The sequence below is a fragment of the Corythoichthys intestinalis genome, chromosome 3, assembly GCF_030265065.1.
Source record: "Corythoichthys intestinalis isolate RoL2023-P3 chromosome 3, ASM3026506v1, whole genome shotgun sequence".
In the NCBI taxonomy this organism is placed as follows: domain Eukaryota; kingdom Metazoa; phylum Chordata; class Actinopteri; order Syngnathiformes; family Syngnathidae; genus Corythoichthys; species Corythoichthys intestinalis.
Genome location: NC_080397.1, coordinates 7,109,652 through 7,129,767, shown reverse-complemented (window position 1 = coordinate 7,129,767; position 20,116 = coordinate 7,109,652). Strand labels below are relative to the sequence as shown.

The 20,116-nt window shown below is 40.3% G+C and overlaps 1 protein-coding gene across 3 annotated transcripts in view; it reads left to right on the top strand.

Moving 5' to 3' along the window:
• Positions 1-19,467, top strand: part of scarf2 (scavenger receptor class F, member 2) — a 43,155-nt gene extending 23,688 nt beyond the window's left edge. For 2 of the 3 annotated variants that reach the window (XM_057832695.1, XM_057832693.1), the window contains exons 10-11: positions 12,723-12,878; positions 17,143-19,467. In XM_057832695.1, the coding sequence (XP_057688678.1) occupies positions 12,723-12,878; positions 17,143-18,323 (1,337 nt within the window). In that variant the 3' untranslated portion in view covers positions 18,324-19,467. The remainder of the gene's footprint in view (positions 1-12,722; positions 12,879-17,142) is intronic. The other variant, XM_057832694.1, reaches the window with a different exon arrangement.
• The last annotated feature ends 649 nt before the right edge of the window (positions 19,468-20,116 follow it).

Sequence of the window (20,116 nt, the reverse complement as noted above, 5' to 3'; positions counted from 1 at the left end):
ATAAGATGGAATGGCTGTTGGATTTTTCTTTCTTTTCTTTTTTTTTTTTTTTTTTTTTTAAACTTTAAAGCTGCTTAGACATATACTCCCATTGTGGTTGTTTATGATGTTTTATTTATTAACTCAGCCATGCCACAACTGGACCTTACCCAGGCCAAAGTACCGATACTCTTCCTATAGTTAAAACAGGACTCTCACGAATACCATAATACACATCACATGAACAAAAAGAATTTTGTCTTTTTAAGTGGGTCAAATCAATTATATTAAAAGTAATGTAATGAAAATTGCTGCTGTAACCTCATTCTTTTACTAAGCCATGTAACTGCTATGGTTCCAAGGTTTTGAACAGGCGTGTTACTGGTGTGTGGCCACAGGGTACACATCTGATTTCTCTTTCAGTGGTCCTCAGTGTGCTCAGGGAGTTTGTGTGTCTGCTCAGACATATGAAAAATTAGAGGGAACATTGGTTAACGCTACTCATTGTTTTGAAACGTGTTCCTAAATATTTTACCAACAATGACTTTAACTATTTGGCTGCGATTGACGACTGATTGAATAATATATAGAAAGGTAGTATGACTAAACTGGCAAAATGGCATATACAGTGGTATAAAAAAGTATCTGAACCTTTTGGAATTTCTCACATTTCTGCATAAAATCACCATCAAATGTGTGTGAATCGTCACGCTGTAATTACGTCACCCACGTGCTGCTGGTTGATCTCGTTTGAAAGTGCAGAAGATGAGGCCCACGCCCGTTTTTACTTGAAGTCAATCGAAGTAGACGTAAAACAAGAGATAATGTCATTTTAAAACGGAAAGCACATTGTGAAGTCACAAAGGAAGGACGCAATCCAAAGAATTTTAATATATTGCTGAGCAAGACACCATCTAACGGGAGGGTGTCGAGATAGCGAGCGACAGGCGGTTGGATTGAGCGAGCGACTTTGTGAAACATGCGGAAGTTGATTTACTTCTGTGTTTTGGATCATTGTCTTGTTGCAGCATCCATCTTCTTTTTAGCTTCATCTGTCTGACAGATGGCCTCAGGTTTTCCTGCAAAACATCCTGATAAGTTTTCGAATTAATTCTTCCATTAATGATTGCAAGTTTTCCAGGCCCTGTGGAAACAAATCAGCCCCAAATCATGATGCTCCCTCCACCATGCATCACGTTGGGGATGAGGTGTTGATGTTGGTGAGCTGTTTCATTTTTCCTCCACACATGACATTGTGTGTTATTCCCAAACAATTCAACTTTGGTTTCATCAGTCCACAAAGTATTTGCCAAAATTTGTCTTTAGCAGACACTTTAGGGTTCTTTTTTACCTCTCTGAATATTCTAAGTCTTGGCATCATCTTTGGTCGACGGCCACTCCTTGGGAGAGAAGCAACAGTGCCAAACTCTCTCAAATTGTTGACAGCTCCTCTGACTGTTGATTGATGAACATCCAGACTTTTAGAGATGGTTTTGTATCCTTTCCCAGCTTCATACAAATCAACAATTCTTGATCGCAAGTCTTCAGCAGCTCTTTTGACCGAGCCATGATGCACATCAGACAATGCTTCTAATCAAGACAATTCTTGCCAGGTGTGTGTTTTATAGTGGGCATGGCAGCGTTAAACCACTCATCAGTGATTGGGCACACACCTGACTTAAATTGTTTGGTACAAATTGGTTTCAATTGTGTTTTAAGTCGACTTAGGCAGAGAGTTCACTTAGTTATTTTCCCCCTACTGTCATTGTTTGCATGCTATACTCATCAGAATATTAAAATCTATAAATGTTTGGGTGGTTTAGTTAAAGCAGACACTGTTTTTACATCTGTGTGATTTTGACAAAGATCAGATCACATTTGATGGTGATTTCATGCAGACATGTGAAAAATTCCAAAAGGTTCAGATACTTTTTCATATCACTGCATTACTTTTCCCCAAAATTTCTGTTTACTTAAGATTGGCTGCCATTGAGGACGATGGACATCCAGTCATCCCATTTAAAATGGATTTTATGTCCATTGCAGTGGATGGGAGGGAATGGGTCAGTCATTTATTAATCTGTTGAGTACTTTTTCGCTTAATGTATGAATCCGGTGGAGGAAAAAAATAGTTCCATGGACATTTATCTGAAACTCATAATTCATAAAATGCTAAAACACAAACTGATTCTGATTTATTGTTTTTTTTTTCAGTCACGTCAAAAAGTAGGCAAAAGAAAATGTTGACCTCTGTTCCCACAAACTGAGAACAGATGTTTTTTGAATGTGTCATATATATTTTTTTTTTTTTTCAATTAAGAAGACCCTCGTGAGGAAAAGCGGCATGGAAAATGAATGAATGAATGAATATTTCCTGTTACCGTAACGAAATATTTAAATTTGACAATTTTTGAAGTCCATTTCCACATTTCTAACCAGTTGCTTCAGCAGACAGAAAACTCAATGTGGCGCTTCTCTGCCCGTGGCCTACATTTGATACGGCCAAAAAAGTCTTAAGTGAGCGATGATAGAGTTAAAAGACGATGACCTGATTTCTTTTCCACGTCTGAGCAGCATGTGCTTCCTAAGTGATCCAGCTGATTATTTAAGCTCTAGTCTGACTCCATTGTGACCTTGTTCTGTGCCGAGACAGGCATGTCTTTGTCATCACAATGTTGGATATCGAACTGCTTGTTTTTAGAGGAGTGTGTCTTCACCATATTGCTCTGAAAAAGGAGAAGAGTTACTCCCGCTTCGAGTGATCTATTTTCTACAGAAAAATGCTATGTAGTGTTTACAATACAATTAAAGAAATATGCGCTTTTACAGCCAAGTCATCCCCATAAATGCTTCCAAATGCAAAGATTATGGTTGTAGTTTTTTTTTTAAGACTTTATTGTACTTCCTGGTTTGTCCTATCCATAATTTTGGTCCGCAGAAGTGTGGTCTGCCAGCATTTAGAAACTCTTGACTGAGGCTGTGCAGTCCTGCTCACACACACATTCCAGAGGGGGCCCGACGGGGCTGGAAACAGGAAGTGGTCAAATTTACCCCAGCCCATGTCAGAGCTGTGATTTATCCCCGCCAGGGCCAGTGGCAACAGATGTGGCAATGTAGACCCGAAAAGGAACAGGAAAGGAGGAGGGGCGCACGTTTGCTTACTTGCGTACCTAGCCTAGCCCCCTTTTGGCGTTACTAAAAATTGGTTCACTTTGCTTTTTTGGCATTCCACTAGAAGCATATTTACCCCACGCCCTTGCTCGTCTGCGGAGCATTCCTTGCATCCTTTGCGTCCAAATGTTTCCTCATGGATGAGTGCTTGGGTGGAGCACCACCCGTTTTTTTTTTTTTTTCACCAGCAGCTGGATTAATCCCGGGACACTTGACTGGCAGTGCAGATGTGTACATTTGTAGCAACATTCCTCTTCACATTCGGCCCCTTAATTGGCCAGTAAACTGTGTCCAAGGAATTTTCACACCCTAATTATGTGCTCATGCACAGGTTGCAATCATGTAATGCACCCAAGAAGCCATGTTGGATTTTTGGGGGGAATGTCAAGCTTTTTAAGAAAAACAGTCAGAAATAGTCATTGTTAAACAGGGTTTCTCAAACTGGGGCCTTGGAGGAGGAGTAGTATGCAAATTAACTTTGTCTAAAAGATCTTAATTTGATTTGTTGTTGACCTCAAGATGATTGAAGTCAATTCAAAGTCAGGTACAGTGATACCTCGACATACGATCCTTTCGACATCCGACGTAAAAATTTACTCGTCATTTGGCTCGACATACGACAACATTCTTGAAATACGACGACTTATGACAGCATCGCAAGTTAAAATGTTTTCCTGCAAGACAGCAAGATGCGGATTTTCTTGTGAGTGAAATCAACATGCGTCCCAAGAAGGTTAGTGCAGGTAGTGAAAAAAGGAAATAGATGACGCTTACCATTGAAATTAAGAAGGAAATGATTGAAAAATATGAGCGAGGTGAGTGAACTGGCAAGACAACGCACCTCACCAGTTCACCCCAACTCCTCTACCTACCTACACACGCACTGTTTCCTCCCTCCAACCTCCGTTTGCCAGTAAGTTAAGGTGACAATAAAAACACTTTTATTATTTCTTATTCTTTCATAATTTATTTGTTTTACATGTGTCTTATTTAATGCATTTGTTAAATTAGACAGAACATGGTTCACTGCGTCCACATGCACCCACTGTCTCCTCCCACCTGTTCGCTAGTCTCTGTAAGTTGAGGTGACAATAAAAACCCTTTTTTTAAATTTCCATTTATGATTATCATGATTATTCCGATTTGTATTTATAATTCATTTCCTATGTGTCATTGCAATGAGTAATTGTACCTGCAGTATTTATTAAGGATTTAGCGTAGGTTTTTGGGCTGTGGAACGAAACAATCAAATTACGACGTTTTATTATGGGAAAATCTCGCTTGACATACAACCATTTCGAATTACAAACCAGGTCCTGGAATGAATTCAATTCGTATGTTGAGGTACCACTGTACAGTATTTTTCGAACTATAAGTTGCACCAGAGTATAAGTCGCAATTTTGGGGGAAATTTATTTGATAAAATCCAACACCAAGGACAGGCACGTCATTTTGAAAGGCAATTTAAAATTAAAAAAAAGAATAGAAAACAACAGGCTGAATAAGTGTACAGTATGATAACGTTACATGACGCATAAACAACAAACTGAACATGCATGGTATGTTAACGTAGCATAATTATTAAGAGTTATTCAGATAACTATAGCATAAAGAACATGTCAACAAGTTTAGCAAATGTGCTATGCTAACGCTATATGACGCATAAACAACAAACGAAAGTTACGTAGGTAACTACGGTTCTATGAATCCCAAATGATCGTCAGAGGCGGTGCTGTAAGCACTGAATGATCCCTTCGCCCATGCGCAGTGCGAGTAAAAATACGAACGTTGTCACCTGTGACCCCAGGTTGACCCCCTGCAAAGGTATAACTTCCGGTGTCAACCTAGATGCCGTCCCTACAGACACGCGCAAGGCTGCGCCGCCGAAGCCCACCACTGGGGCATCAACACCACCCTCGGCTAGGGCGCCAAGAGGCCAGCATAAGGCAAGCTAGGAAATCACTGACGCACGGAGCCGAGGCTGATGGCAGCACACAAGAGGACGAAGACACCGCCTAGGGGACAATGAGGGACGCAGTGGCGAGGTCAACACCCGCCACGCGGTCCAGGCCGACAGCAGCCAGACCACGCATGGCCGCCAAAGCGCAGCCAACAGCTGAGAACAGCGAGAGAACCGCAGGAACACACCAACCAGCCTGGAGGTCCCCCACAAAGGCAGCCAAAATGGGGACAGAAAAACCTAAAGCGGTCCGCCGGTGCCGAAAGCACTCGCCGGCACTGAAGCAGGCTGTTGAGGCGAATCCAGCTGCAGACACGCCAACGCGCTGCGCAGCACTGCCAGCCTGGAAACGTCAGGGGAACCAGCGACAAGCCCCACGAGGAGGATGAAAAGCCGAGCACCGAAGACGCAACGCCTGACCACCCATGTCATCATGGAACAGGGAAGCAGAACCGCCAGAAGCTGTCCAACACCAGAGGCAAGCAGCCGGTCGGCCCCCGCCTCCACCAGACTCCGGGCGGACGCAGGAGACGACGTACCGGCAGTCAGGCGCTCCAGCGAGGAAGAAACAAAACAAACTCCACACGGCCGGATAGCTAACAAAGTGACGCAGCCTAAGGAGGGCGAATCCAACTCGCAGCTCCGACACGCAGTCAAAAAGGCTTTACGTGAGACAAACAACAAGGCAGCAACTGCCACGCGAGTAGAAAAAAGGGACGGCATCTAGGTTGACACCGGAAGTTATACCTTTGCAGGAGGTCAACCTGGGGTCACAGGTGACAACGTTGGTATTTTTACTCGCACTGCGCATGCGCGAAGGAATCATTCAGTGGTTACAGCACCGCCTCTGGCGTTCAGCAGGGATGAAATAGAACTCCAAAATTTCTTTCTGCTGCTTGATTACCAATTTCGGCTGCATATTTCACTACTTGCAGCTTGTAATCTGCAGAATATAATTTACCTAAAACACTCCAGAGTATTAATTGCGCCCACGGCCAAACTATGAAAAAAACAGTGATTTATAATCCGAAAAATAGGTTAATCCAAACGTTTCTTTGTGCCATTAGAGCAGTGATGTCGAAAAAATCGAAAGATGTAGTAAAATATACAAATGACTACGGTAATTATACTGCATTGTATCACACAATTTATATAATTTATAAAGAGGTCTGGTTCACACACAGGTGTTATTTGGGCATATATTAGGCATAACATTTTGCCAAGTCACTGCATAGTCTCAGAATAAGAGTTTTGAAAGTAGGTTATAAAAAAGTGAATTTTTCAGCATTACTACATCAATATTACAAACTACTAGCATATTAATATTAAAGACTTGAATTGCTGAGTCTTATTTATAATAGTATGTCTATATTTAGTTCATCTATATATGATTTATTTGGGCTTTTTTATATACAGTGGTATGAAAAAGTATCTGAACCTTTTGTAATTTCACATATCTGCATAAAATTGCCATCAAATGTGATTTGATCTTTTTTTAAAATCACACAGATGAAAATACAGTGTCTGCTTCAACTAAAACCACCCAAACATTTCTAGGTTTTCATTTTTAATGAGGATAGCATGCAAACAATGACAGAAGGGAGAAAAATAAGTGAACCCCCTGCCTAAGGAGACTTAAAGAGCAATTGAAATCAATTTTTACCAAACAATTAAGTCAGGTGTGTGCCCAGTCACTTGATGAGTGGTTTGAAGCTACCCTGCCCACTGTAAAACACACACCTGGTAAGAATTGTCTTGATGAGAAGCATTGTCTGTTGTGCATCATGGCTTGGTCAAAAGAGCTTTCTGAAGACCTGAAGATCAAGGATTGTTGAAACCATCTCTAAAAGTCTGGATGTTCATCAATCGACAGTCGGAGACGTTGTCTACAAATGGAGAGAGTTTGACACAGTTGCTTCTCTCCCAAGGAGTGGCCGTCCACCAATGATGACGCCAATAGTTCAGCGCAGAATATTCAGAGTGGTAAAAAAGAACCCTAGAGTGTCTGCTAAAGACTTACAGAAATCACTGGCACAGTCAAATATCTCTGTGCACACATCAACTATATGTAAAACTATGGCCAAGAATGGTGTTCATGGGAGGACTCAATGGAGGAAACCACTGCTGTCTAAAAAAAACATTGTTGCTTGTTTAATGTTCGCAAAAAGGCACTTGGACACTCCACAGAAGTTTTGGCAAAATATTTTGTGGACTGATGAAACCAAAGTTGAATTGTTTGGGAGTAACACACAACGTCATGTGTGGAGGAAAAATGGAACAGCTCACCGACATCAAATCCTCATCCCCACCGTGAAGAATGGTGGACGGAGCATCATGATTTGGTGCTGTTTTACTGCCTCAGGGCCTGGACCACTTGCAATCATTAATGGAAGAATGAATTTAAAGGTTTATCAGGGTGTATTGCAGGAAAACCTGAGGCAGTCTGTCAGACAGTTGAAGCTAAAAATAGGATGGATGCTGCAAGAGAATGATCCAAAACACAGAAGTAAATCAACTTCAGAATGGTTTCAGAAGAACAAAATACACGTTCTGGAGTGGCCAAGTCAAAGTCCAGACTTAAACCCCATTGAGATGCTGTGGCATGACCTAAAGACACTCACTTACACCAAGTCACTTACTTATTTTTCCCGCTTTTGTCAGTGTGTGCATACTGTCCTCATTAAATTATGAAAACCTATAAATATTTGGGTGGTTTTAGTTAAAGCAGATAGTTTTTTCATCTGTGTGATTTTGACAAAGGTCAGATCACATTTGATGGTGATTTTATGCAGAAATGTGACAAATTCCAAAAGGTTCAGATACTTTGTCATACCACTGTACATTGAATATTTATACGTATTTTTTTAAATTAGAAAAAAAAATTTTGTTTGTTAAGAAAGCAGTTTGTGTTTTCTCTGAAAAATCTAATTCATTTGTTATTGTAAAATTAGCATTTTTTTTCTTGGCAACTTTTTCTTTCAAACAGCATATTTGGCTTAATATGCTAGCTATGTTTATTTGGCGTTAGCATTGTAGATTTGGTCCTCAGAATTTTTTTCCCTCTTTTAGAACACCTCTTTAACAATAAAGTTACCTCAAAATCTTTGAAATGACCCTGTCCCACATTCACCAAGCAAGTGAGGTATTGCCTTCCACAGCTGTGACATGTCAGTAATACCCTTTAGTGTGGAGAACTAACCCAACGGCGTCCAGTCTCCAGAATAATGTGCCCCTCAGGACCCACGAGATTGTGCGTGTGCTTATTTGAAGAAAAGCAGTTGTCATTTTGCAAACTGTCCATGTGTTGCCTTGTTGACTAACAAGAGCTGCTTGGCATTCCTCAGACACGGAAGAAGGAACGTCATCCTATTGTTCCTTTTAGCTATTTGCTTTGACGGCGATATATGTCTATTCCATTTAAACTGAGAGATTCGCTGCCAGCACTACGTATGTTTCTCACGTTGCTTTACTGTAGCGCGTGGCCAGAAACATATTTTACTTGTAGTTCGATTTTTTTTTTTTTTTTTTTTTTTTTTTTTTTTTTTTTGCAAGAGTGGAGGAGGATTTAGCGAGACAGATGTTTCACCCTTGCTGTGTGGTCGATTGTACGGCTCATTGGAGGCCTGATAGAAAAAAAAGTTTTTTCAAATTTCCACCGAATAGAACCAAGAAAAGCGAAGGAATTTACTACAGGTGATCAGGAAACCCAGTGTTCTGACAGATTAGAAAACAGCATACCCGTATGCTTATACTGTATAGCACTTTTCCACACCTTAAATGTTTTTCAAAGCACATTTTAATACCTAAACTTGTTAATTTAAAGATGTAGTTAAGGCCGGCACAATATATCGTTTGAACATTGCCATCGCAATGTGCGCATCCACCATACCCATATGGAAAAGCTATTTATGAAATTTATAAAGTTCATATCTGTTTTATCTGGAACTTGTATGTAAAGTATGTGACACTCAAACCGCATATACAATCTTTAGTAAATTTGTACAAAATGAAACTTGTATCATAAATCATAAATAATCATATCATAAATAAAAATTTAAAAAAAACACAAAAAAAAAACAGTCCTTAAACAAAATCACATGGAAAAGCACAGATTACTAAAATTATTTATTGTTTTAATGTAATCCCTCGCTACTTTGAGGTTTGACTATGGAGGATTCATGACTTCGCAGGCCGAATTTATATATAAAAATCTGAAAACAGATCTGATTCCATTAAATCTGTTAAAATATGACACACGAATTTTATTTCACCGTGTATGAACTTACGCTTATTTAAACAAGTGTAAAATAGGAAAACACATTTCAGTTTATAACACACAAATAAATTGTCGCATTTAGGTGGAATAGGTGCACTTTTTGGTGCTAAAAAAACATTAATAGATCCTGCAAAGAAAGTGTCCCAACTTAGTAGAAATTCACCCTGTACACACAAATAAATTGTCGCACTTAGCTGGAATAGGTGCACTTTATGGTGCTAAAAATACATTAATAGATCCTGCAAAGACAATGTCCCAACTTTGTAGAAATTCCCCTAACGGGGCTGGTGTTGGAGCCAATCTAACGTGTAAATGAGGTATTACTGTACATCAAATTAGACATGAAAAATGTTTTTTGAAATACATTTTTGTAAATAATCAAAATGTAATGTCAAAGACAGAAAACGATGCACTTATTCACTCTATTCTTGCTGTTACAAAATTTTTAACCCATAAGAACACAGACCCATTTTTCCTTGCTGGTTTTCAATGTTTGATCCGACTGCGTATCAGTTCATGATAGATGAATCCATCATGATAGCTAGCTAGCTATCATGATGGATTCATCCAGCTAATCAATCAATAATCAATTCATGAACCAAAAGTATGTGATTTTTATGTAGCTATTATAAATTTCATAGGCTGACATATACCACAGCATACCAAAAAACTGTATGTAATGTTGTATAACCCATATACAGTATGTTTAAGTTCATTTTAATCACATGGCATAAAATGAACTTATACGAAGTATATAAAGAATGCATAATCTCCCTGCAAAATATATACACTTTACATGCAGACAACCTACAAATATATAATAGTATACAGTATATGAAATATATGAAAGTAGTAAGTAAGTATGAAATATATGAAAGTAGTATGTCCTTAAAACTGACAAATAGTTGAAAACTTCAAAACAAATGAACTATCAATGCAAAATATAATGTGGGATATACATTACACATATGGTACACATACATTATACATTTTATTCTACATACATTATTTTTACTTGTTTCGTACTCAAATCCTTTAACGATTTAGCATGAAAAGAATGCGAAAGTGGTCACTTTCAAGAGAATTATAAAGATTTATTTCCGGAATTGATGTAAATTCTTACAGGTTTTCTCTATTTCTTTTCCATAGGGATAGTCCCATTGCAGGGCGTGTGATTGTTTTTTATTTTTTGTTTTGTGGGTTTTTTTTTTTTTTTTTTTTTTTTAATGTAAACTTTTGTTTCTCATCATAAAAGCAGCGATTGTGCAGAGACAACATAACATTCATATAATTCATTCATTCATTCATTTATTATTTGAACCGCTTATCCTCACGAGGGGGTGCTCGATCCTATCACAGCAAACACCAGGCATAAGGTGAGGTACAGCCTGAACAGGTTGCCAGCCAGTTGCAGGGCACATGGGCTACGTTCATACTACAGGTCTTAATGCACGAATCCGATTTTTTCGTGTTTTTCCGACTCGAGTGAGGCATTAACTTGACGGTCTGAACGTGACAAGTCGCATAGAACGGGACCATTTCAAATCCGATCTGGGTCACTTTCGTATGTGGTCTAAATCCGATCTGGGCCACATTTTTCCAGACTGTCGCGGCGGTCTGTACTGTCCAGTCCCGCAAATCGGATTTAATGCAGCAATTACGTCATCAAATAGCGAGAGAGTCGTTACCGTAGCGATGCACCTGTGCGTTATTAGCGCCTAGCTTGCAGTGAACAAGGCTTTTGAGGAAGGGCTGAGCTTGACAACAGTCATAAAAAATAAAAATGGGTTGAGGATAAGCCTGAGAATGCTCAGTTTTCTCTCTGTTCCAAGTGAGCAATATTTCAACATTGCCTGCGAGAGTCGGGACAAACTGCCCGTACGTGTGTGTGACGTGCACGGACAGTGCGTGCATGCTATCGATCCATATAAACTTTGAATATACAGTAAGCCTAAACGGGGATTATTTATGTCTGTTATTTGTGTCCACCTTTTGAAAAGCAAAATATGATATCCCTGGAATGACGGATGACGTCTGTCATTTGTTTTGATGGTTCTGCGCATGCGGGTCTTCTTGCTTAGCGCGTGTCGGACTGCGAATTAGTGCGCATGCGTAATACTTGGACCGTCTCAATGGATAAAGGCAGTCTGAACGGGCACGCCAAAAAAACGGATATTGACAAAAAATCGGATTCGTGCATTAAGACCTGTAGTATGAACGTAGCCATATAGACGCACAACCATTCACACACACACTCATACCTACGGACAATTTGGACTGTTCAATCAGCATATCATTAACGTTTTTTTTGGGATGTGGCAGGAACCTGGACAAAACCCACATTTAGTTTTAAACAAAGATAACGCAGAAAAATGCTTTTCTTAATTAAATACTTTATTGAGTGTGTCCACTCAAATTCACTCACGCTGCCGAGAAGAGCCCCTCGACAACAAAAATTGGCTAAACAATGATTAACACATTTGTAGCTTTGATCATAGAGCTTTTCTCTTGCCAGATCAAAACTACAAACCTGTCAATCATCATTGACTTTAGGTACCAAACCAGCTGCACTGGTGAGCAAGAGATGCAGAAGGAGAGAGGGTGAGAGGCTGCACTAACATGGAGCAGAAAAACATAAATATGTTATGTAAATTAAAAACCGGATCTTTTTCACCCGATTCCGATCCTCTGAAAATTGTGTGATCGGCCCAATTTCTGGTCATGACGATTAATTCAGTACAATTGTCTGTCTTCATGTGTTGCGCCACCATTTTTGTTCAATTATCTATTAGAGCTGTTTGAATTGAATCTTTGTGTTTCTTTAGAGGCGTATCTTTCCCGAAAACAGGTCGATATTCTAAAATGTATGACCTCACAGGCTTCATTTCCATTGTAAAGAGACACATTAACAATACAGAATGACATCTGTCCATGATATTTTCACAGCAGGAATCTAATTCTTCAAAGGGATAATGTATCCTTTGTAGTCTGTTACAATTTGGAAGATATGCGATATGCTTTAGAAGACTGTTGTCCTTATGTTATTGGGGGCGGTCAATAAGATTTAGGCTGGACTGTCGTCGCCAAAGTATTCATTTGATTCATAGCCTGTTTGAAAGTCATCTGCCAACTCACTGACGACATGTGGCATCAATCACTGAGAAAAACTCCAAATCCTGAAAATCACACTCGCTCTGTTAACTGACATGTAAAACCAACAGCGAGTCCATTTCCTACCACTCGGCAGCCATTGCAAGAGGAGGCTGTTGTTCTTGTAACATGGTCCAATACCCTCTCGCTGACCTCTGGGCTTCTGCGTTTGTTTTGTGTTCCCAGTAGCCCACCACGACCCAGAGCATAACTTCAACTGCAGCTTTATTGAGCCCCCCTCGGCGGCTGAACAGCCCTCCCCTTCCTCCTGGTCGTCCCAGGAGTCCTTCTCCTCCTTTGAGAGCGGCGACGAGGGCCCAGTTTACTGCGTGCCTCATGAAGGTGAGTCATCATGAGAGATAAATAAATACAAAAGTCATCTGTACTGACACATATCTACATGCCTGATATGTTGCTAGCATGGGAGGCCTCTCCACTCACACATGCTGCTGACACACATAGTTTGTGAAGATCCCCTGATGCAATGACTCACACACTTCTGCAAATCTCATTTAGAGGAGTCGTGCCTCTCATCATGTGCCATCTGTGTCTTACTTTGGGAGCAAGTGGAGTCTCTAAACAGGAAATAGTATGGTCAAGTCAGCATGTGGATTAAATCCAAAGTGAAGTTCTTGATGTTAGGTCTTTCCAGCACTGTTGAAGCAGGAAGTGCTAGATATTTTAGCTTGAGAATGCTCGGATTTTCAGTAACATACTTTACTGGGAAAGATAACACTTGTGCATCCTAACAGAGACAACCAGGTTAAAAAAAATACAACATTTTTTTTTGTTTTTATGTATAATAGAGAAAATATCAATAAAAGACAGTATTCCAGTAGAGCGGCCACTCAACTTGGGGTGAGAAATTTTTTCAATGCTGATTAGGGATGTCCCGATCACATATTTTTTGCACCTGAGATCGAGTCACGTGATTTTAAGAATCTGCTGATACAGTCCAGATCTGATTGTTTTGTTTTGTTTTGTTTTGTTTTTTTTAACAAAAGTTTTAAACATGCTACTGTCCCACCGTGCTACTTTCATAATGTGAATTATTTTTAAACAAGAATAATGTAGAAAAATGCTTGTCTTATTAAATACTTCATTGAGTGAGTCCAGTCCAGTCCGCTCTCGCTCCTGATAAACAGCCTCTCACTTACACAATGAGTTGCCACAGCACACTACCACTCTTGTGTAACAAGTTAAACAATGATTGACACATTTACGCCTATGATGGTAGAGCTACCAAGCTTCTCTGGCAAGATCAAAGCCACAAACCTGTCAATCATCATTAATTTTAAGTAGCTAACTCCAGGGCACTGCTGATCAAGATCAATTTTTTTTTAAATTAAAAATCCGATCCTTTTCACCTGATTCCAATCCTCTGAAAAATGGCGCAATCAGCCTGATTTCCCATCATGTGATCAGATCGGGACATCCCTAATGCCGATACTCTTTTAGACAATGAAATGTGAGTATTCCAAGCCTCTTACAGATTTATATTCTGGTAGATTCCCGTGTAAAGTGACACGGGATTTACCTGTGTCATGGCTCTCCGTCAAGGGGAGATGATCTTGGAATAACCCAGGTTGGACACTTTCAGACATGTCTCGTGTTGGCAACTCAACGCACAACGCTCTCTGTGCGGGCAGGGCAGGATTTTATAACCCGGAGATTATCATTTTTGGTCGACATTGTCAACAAAATAAACCACACATTTCCAAAGATGGACGATGAAATGTCTCTTCCTCGGCTCTAAGATCCAGTTGCAATTTAATTTCGTTGTTTCCAGTTTGCTATTTCTACTTTGTTGATAACTGCGTTTGTTTAGCACTTATCGTTTTACTGCGATGAAAGAGGAAATGACGATAGGCCTACCATGATATTTACGTCATCAGCTTTCGCGCTATGACACGGGAATTGTAAGGTTGCTTTCGCACATGCCGAGTCCTGGGTAAATCGCGGACATTATAGTAGGACGCTACCCCATTAATCTCCGTGTCATGTCCTTGTCAATTGATCCGGGAAATTGCTTTCAGACGTAAGGGCTACCTGTTTAAATCCCGGGACTTAAACATAGTTCAGCGAATGTCTGAAAGGGGCTCCAGATTGCTTGGCCTAAGTCAGTACTCATTATTACATGCACAGTCTATCAGTGTGTAAGTGTGTGGGTATATTCATCATAAAATGCCTATGCTCATCAGCGGTGTCATTCTTTTTGTGTCTAAATCTTTTTTGGGGTGGCACGGTACACGCGTGTTTAGCACATCCGCCTCACAGTTCTGAGATCAAGGTTCAATCCGGTGCTCTGGCCTTCCTGTGTATAGTTTGCACAGAGGAAATTTACTTAGAGTTTCTCTCCATGCCTGCATGCGTTTTCTCTGGATACTCAGGTTTCCTCCTAAATCCCAAAAACATGCATGGTAGGATGATTGAATACTTTAAATCAGGGGTCCTCAAATACAAATCTTGAAGGTCCACAAATATTTTTGTCAAACAAGCATGGGTCCATTTATTACTGTCGGTCAAGTACAAGGCAGGTCAAAGGTGGTAAAGGTGGTTTTCTTTTGACCCAACAAAAATACAATGTACATTTTAATTAAATAACAATTAATTAACAAAACAATTTTTTGTCTTAAAATAAAAATACAAAAAAAAAAAAAAAAAAACATGCAAGTACAATGTTTACACATGCACATTAAATAATTGACAAGATCTGTCATCAAGGTGCAAACAATATCTATTGACATTACATTTTGTAACTGTAAAACACTGCTGGACAAACGAAGAAAACATGTGCAAGTAGTACAGTACATGTTCACTTGCTAAGAACATAAATGACAAGCTCTGTCATTAAGGTGCAAACAACAATTATTGACAATAAGTTTAACTGTAAAACACTGCTCAGTGAGAGAAATGGCAACTGGGGAGGTCACAAAGCTGTTTAATCACATCATCAGCCAGTACTTCAGTGCGTCTTGTGGTTGATAAATCTGAGAGTGAGATTTGCTTGATTTTTTTGTCATTTCCTCCTTTTCTTTACCTTTGAACATTGCTGTCATCACTTCAGTCATCCACTCTTTTATAATTTCTTCATCAGAGAACGGCTTCTTATGTTTGGCCAACACCCACGACACTCTGAGTAAGCACTCAGTTGCCATTTGTTATTGTGTCATAGATTTAACAATAACCTTGCTTGACTCTTGATATGACTGCTTCAACCTTATAATTTCTTGCCTTCTCAATTCAGATTTAGGAGAAAACTTATCTTCAAAAGAGCTGTGTTCTTGAACGTAATGGTGTTTCACTTTTCCACTTTTTATCAGAGCAACTGTCTTTAAGCATATTAGGCACATAGGTTTGGTATTTGCAGTTACAAAATGGACGCATATTTGTCATTCCATTCCTCATTGAAACAGTGATTCTTCTCTTGGTCAACTTTGATCATGCCCTTTTGTTAGATTCGGTCTTCTACTGGCATGTGTGGTGTTAGTGCCGGGGTAACAAGGGGAAATAAATAAATCACGTTTGCTCGCAGTATGACCCATGTTCTTGAATGGAAAATAAAGTACACGATAGCATGTACAAACAGATTGCTAAGTGCCGGGTGCGACTCTTGTTTGAGGTTGCTGACACTGCCGTGGTCCGTCCATGCTAGCTTGTCGCATGCAGGCTCTCTCAGCCAATCAGCGCATCCATAGTATTTCCATAGTACATCCATAGTATCTATAGTATTTTTAATGCATGACTCATTGTCCCATAAAATCATCTCTACCACCAACCTTGATTCTTATCAAAACAAAATGCCATGAAATCCCCCATGTACTTTACAAATATTTCCTATGTGTGCCACAGTGCTTCATTCACTCATTATCTGATTGGGTGTGTTGTAAGTTTCCGGTCAGGCCATGACATCATTTCCATGTATATGCAAGATTTTTGGATTTTTGACCATTATCAAAATCTCTTGTTTGAGTTTGATGAGTACTCTTAATGAAAAATCTGGATATTATGCACGCCCAACCCAATGAGTTAAAAAGCGAGAATTAGATAGTGATGGTACTAGGTCTCCGCAGCCGGTGGCCCCTCACATGGATCTGGCCGCTGGGCCAAGCTACCCAGCCAGCTGGGAAGATGTCAACTGTTTACCCCACTTGTTTAATGCAGGAAATCGGAAATTGTTCACTTATCCGTTTTGGGTTTTTATCTAAAAGGTTCACAAAAGTACAGTTGGGAATTGGAGTGCAGTGCTGGAATCTCATTCCTTCGTGATGTAATGAGTCCAGAGCAGAGGTCTTTACTTTCGTGTGCTGGAAAGTAAAATTATGTAAAGGGTGACTTTTGACCTGATGTGGATCAGTGTGTTATGTATCAACTGTATGTATGCTCAAGTGTATGATATGCAGTGGTTTATACATGGTATGAGTAATAAAAATCTGTGAATACAAAATGGTCCTATAAACTTTGCATGGATTACTCCTTAAGGAATAACCATTCAATGGCATAGCAAGAATCTAACCAGAGAGCATCGCTAAAGTGAAATCATTTCTTAGAAATCCGTTCACAAATGCTTTTGAGTACTAATGCAAAAATTGTTGTCCTGTTGCAGACTCTGTGAATGAAAGCAAAGAGAAGCGCAGCCACAGTCCAGAAACAGAGAAGGCTGAAGCTACCCCTACTGATGAAGATGCTGGAGAGTACACCTCCCTAAAGGATACTAGTGTCATTAAACCAGAGGGCGTTGATCAACCTGTGCTGAAGTCCTCAGATAGCGAAGGCTCTACCAGTGGTTCCGAATACGCAGCTGCAACCCTCTACGCCCGCATTGCCCGCCTCTCCAAGCAGTCCAAAGAGGATGACAATAGCGGCAGAGATGGGGAATTACCGAACCCAGATTACAAGCGCAACGGTAAACCACCACCGTCGCCTGGTAGGCCCAAGCCACGGCCACCGGACCCCTCGACCAAACCGAAAGTATCGTGGATTCACGGAAGCACTCCCCAACAGGACCAACAAGGGCAGGGATCGGGTAAAGCGCTTCCCATTCCAAAGGAGAAAAAGAGAAGCTCCAGTGACGTCTCAGCCAAGAGCGAGAAGAGCGTCGATCACCAGAAAAAGCAAGAGAGCGACACTAGTGGCTCCCCCAGTAAACACAAACCTCTGCGAAGCAAGAAGTCTGGCGATGATCACAGCAGTCCCAGTCACATGGAGCACATCAATGGAGTGGTTCAGAATGCCCTGAGGAAGATTAGTAACTTCCACAGCTCTTCATCTGAGAAGAAGAGTGCTGACTCTTCAAAAGAAACCCCGAAGGAACCTCCTAAGAGTCCCAAGGTCGTCCATCCCCACATGAACTCTGAAGCCGCCACCCTCCTGGCCGCTCAGCTCAAGGAGAAAACTCAAAGCATCAACAGGAACGAGGGCACGGGCCTGACGAAGACGAATGGAATTTCCCGGGAGAGGCCGACTCCACCGCAGAAAGCCAAGAGGACCCCGTCTGCCGGTTTGACCCAGCAGGGATCTACTAAGCCCCTGCTGCCCACCTCCAGCAGCCTTCAGAAAATGGTGGCGCCCATCACCACTGACCAAAGGACCCCCGAAGCCAAGAGCCCGGAAAAGCAGGACTTGAACGGCTCAAGGCCGGGGGATCCGGCGTCGGATGCGACACCTAAGAAGACTCCCATTAAAAAGCCGCCGAGAAAGAAATCCAAAGAGGCTTCATTGGATACACCAGAGAGCAAAACCCCCCAACAAAAGACAGCCATCATGCCACCCCAGATAGTCAAGTAAGTGGCTTTATTTCACAAATCAGCAGCATTTGTATGCAGAGACAACATATTGACTGATTGGAAACTGACACAAGTGCTGTGACACCAAGAGTGAAGAATGTTTTCAACCAAAGATCATCATACCACGTGTATCCATTTCTAAACACATCTTGCGGCCAATGATGCATTCAAAACAACTGGGAAGTTGGACACAATCCAGTTGGAGTTCAGCGGTTCAATCTCATTCCTGGTAATGGGTCAAACAAGAAACAAAGATGTTGACTGCGATGAACTAGTACTGTTTGTGAAGAGACTGGCAAGGAAACATTACTTTAGGCTACAATCAGGCTGCGAGCGTATCTGATTTCAATCGGATTTATCCTCATATTTGATTTTTAAGGCTGACTGTTCACACCATTTTTAGCAAGTGTCCAAATCAAATCTGTGCCTGTTCAGACTGGGCCACATTGTTGACATCTGACAGGTTGCTGTGACAACGAAGCATACTGCGATGTCACAGACAGTCAAATCCCATTTGAGCTGTTCAGACTAAGAAGCATCTTGTCCAAATCTAATATGAAACTATCTCCCCTTTGTGGTTTCAATCTGTCTCGCAAAAATCTGAGTTCTGTGCTTTGTGTCTGTTCAGACAACAAAAGAGCTATGCTGTATCAATTTGGATGGGCTAAAAATCAGATTTGCTGCCAGTGTGAACAAGGCCTAGGATCAGCATTTGAATTTGAATTACAGCAATCAACTATGAGGGACAGGGGTTATAGATTGTTGTCAGTTTCTAGTTCAGTTACACTTGAATTTGAAACACTTGAAAACAAAACAACAAAACGCTGTAAACTCAGCATTCTAATTATACTGGACTTCAGTCAAGTAGTTTGAACTCAACATTTTAAGTAAACTGGACATCAGTTTGTGTGAATATATTAAATTTTGAGACAGCGGAACATACAGGCAACTGATAAACAACTTGATAAAGTAAGTTAGGAATACTAAAAATAAGTTACAGTGGTACCTCTACGTACAAAATTAATTGGTTCTGGAAGTTATTTCATATACTGAAAATTCCGCATGTAGAGACGCGTTTTCCATGTAAATGCCCTAATCCAGTTTTTTTTTTTTTTTTTTTTTTTTTTTAAATACAATTTTCAAAACCTAGCAAGCTAACATCTAAGTAAATTTCTTACAGATGTTTAATTTACTAAAAATAATTTTGCCATTTGCTGTTGATTTTCAGGTTGGTAAATGAAATGATTATGAAACTCATTTCATTTCACAGTTTCTTTTGTTTTCATGTCTACATTCATCATTTTATTGTCGCATCCTTGCATCAAATACAATTTTGATGACGTAAAATGATGCAAATGTTGTTGTTGTTTTTTTTATTATTATCTACGCAGTTCATGCTGCCTGTAGGTCCGTTATACTTCCTCTTACCAAGTGCGAGTCAACCTTCCAAACCCTTCCACCGAGCAAACCGATTTTTCCTCCCATTAGATAGAGGGCTAGAAGGCTAGCAGTTGAAACAAATGGAATAAAGCCTGTCAATTGAGGACAAACCAGTCAATAACCTGGTTTAAAATGCCACTTTGCCTCAATTTAGTCAGCATACAAACTAGGGCTCTGCCTTTCTTAACCTTCACCGAACTCTTGAGGCTTACTCACCGAACCCCAGTAAAGAACCACTGCCCTAATCCATTCCAAGCCCTCAAAAATTCAGACACAAATCTTTAATAAAGCATAAAAATGCATTAAAACATGTCACAGATACACATTACTCTTAGATTATTGCACAATAAACAT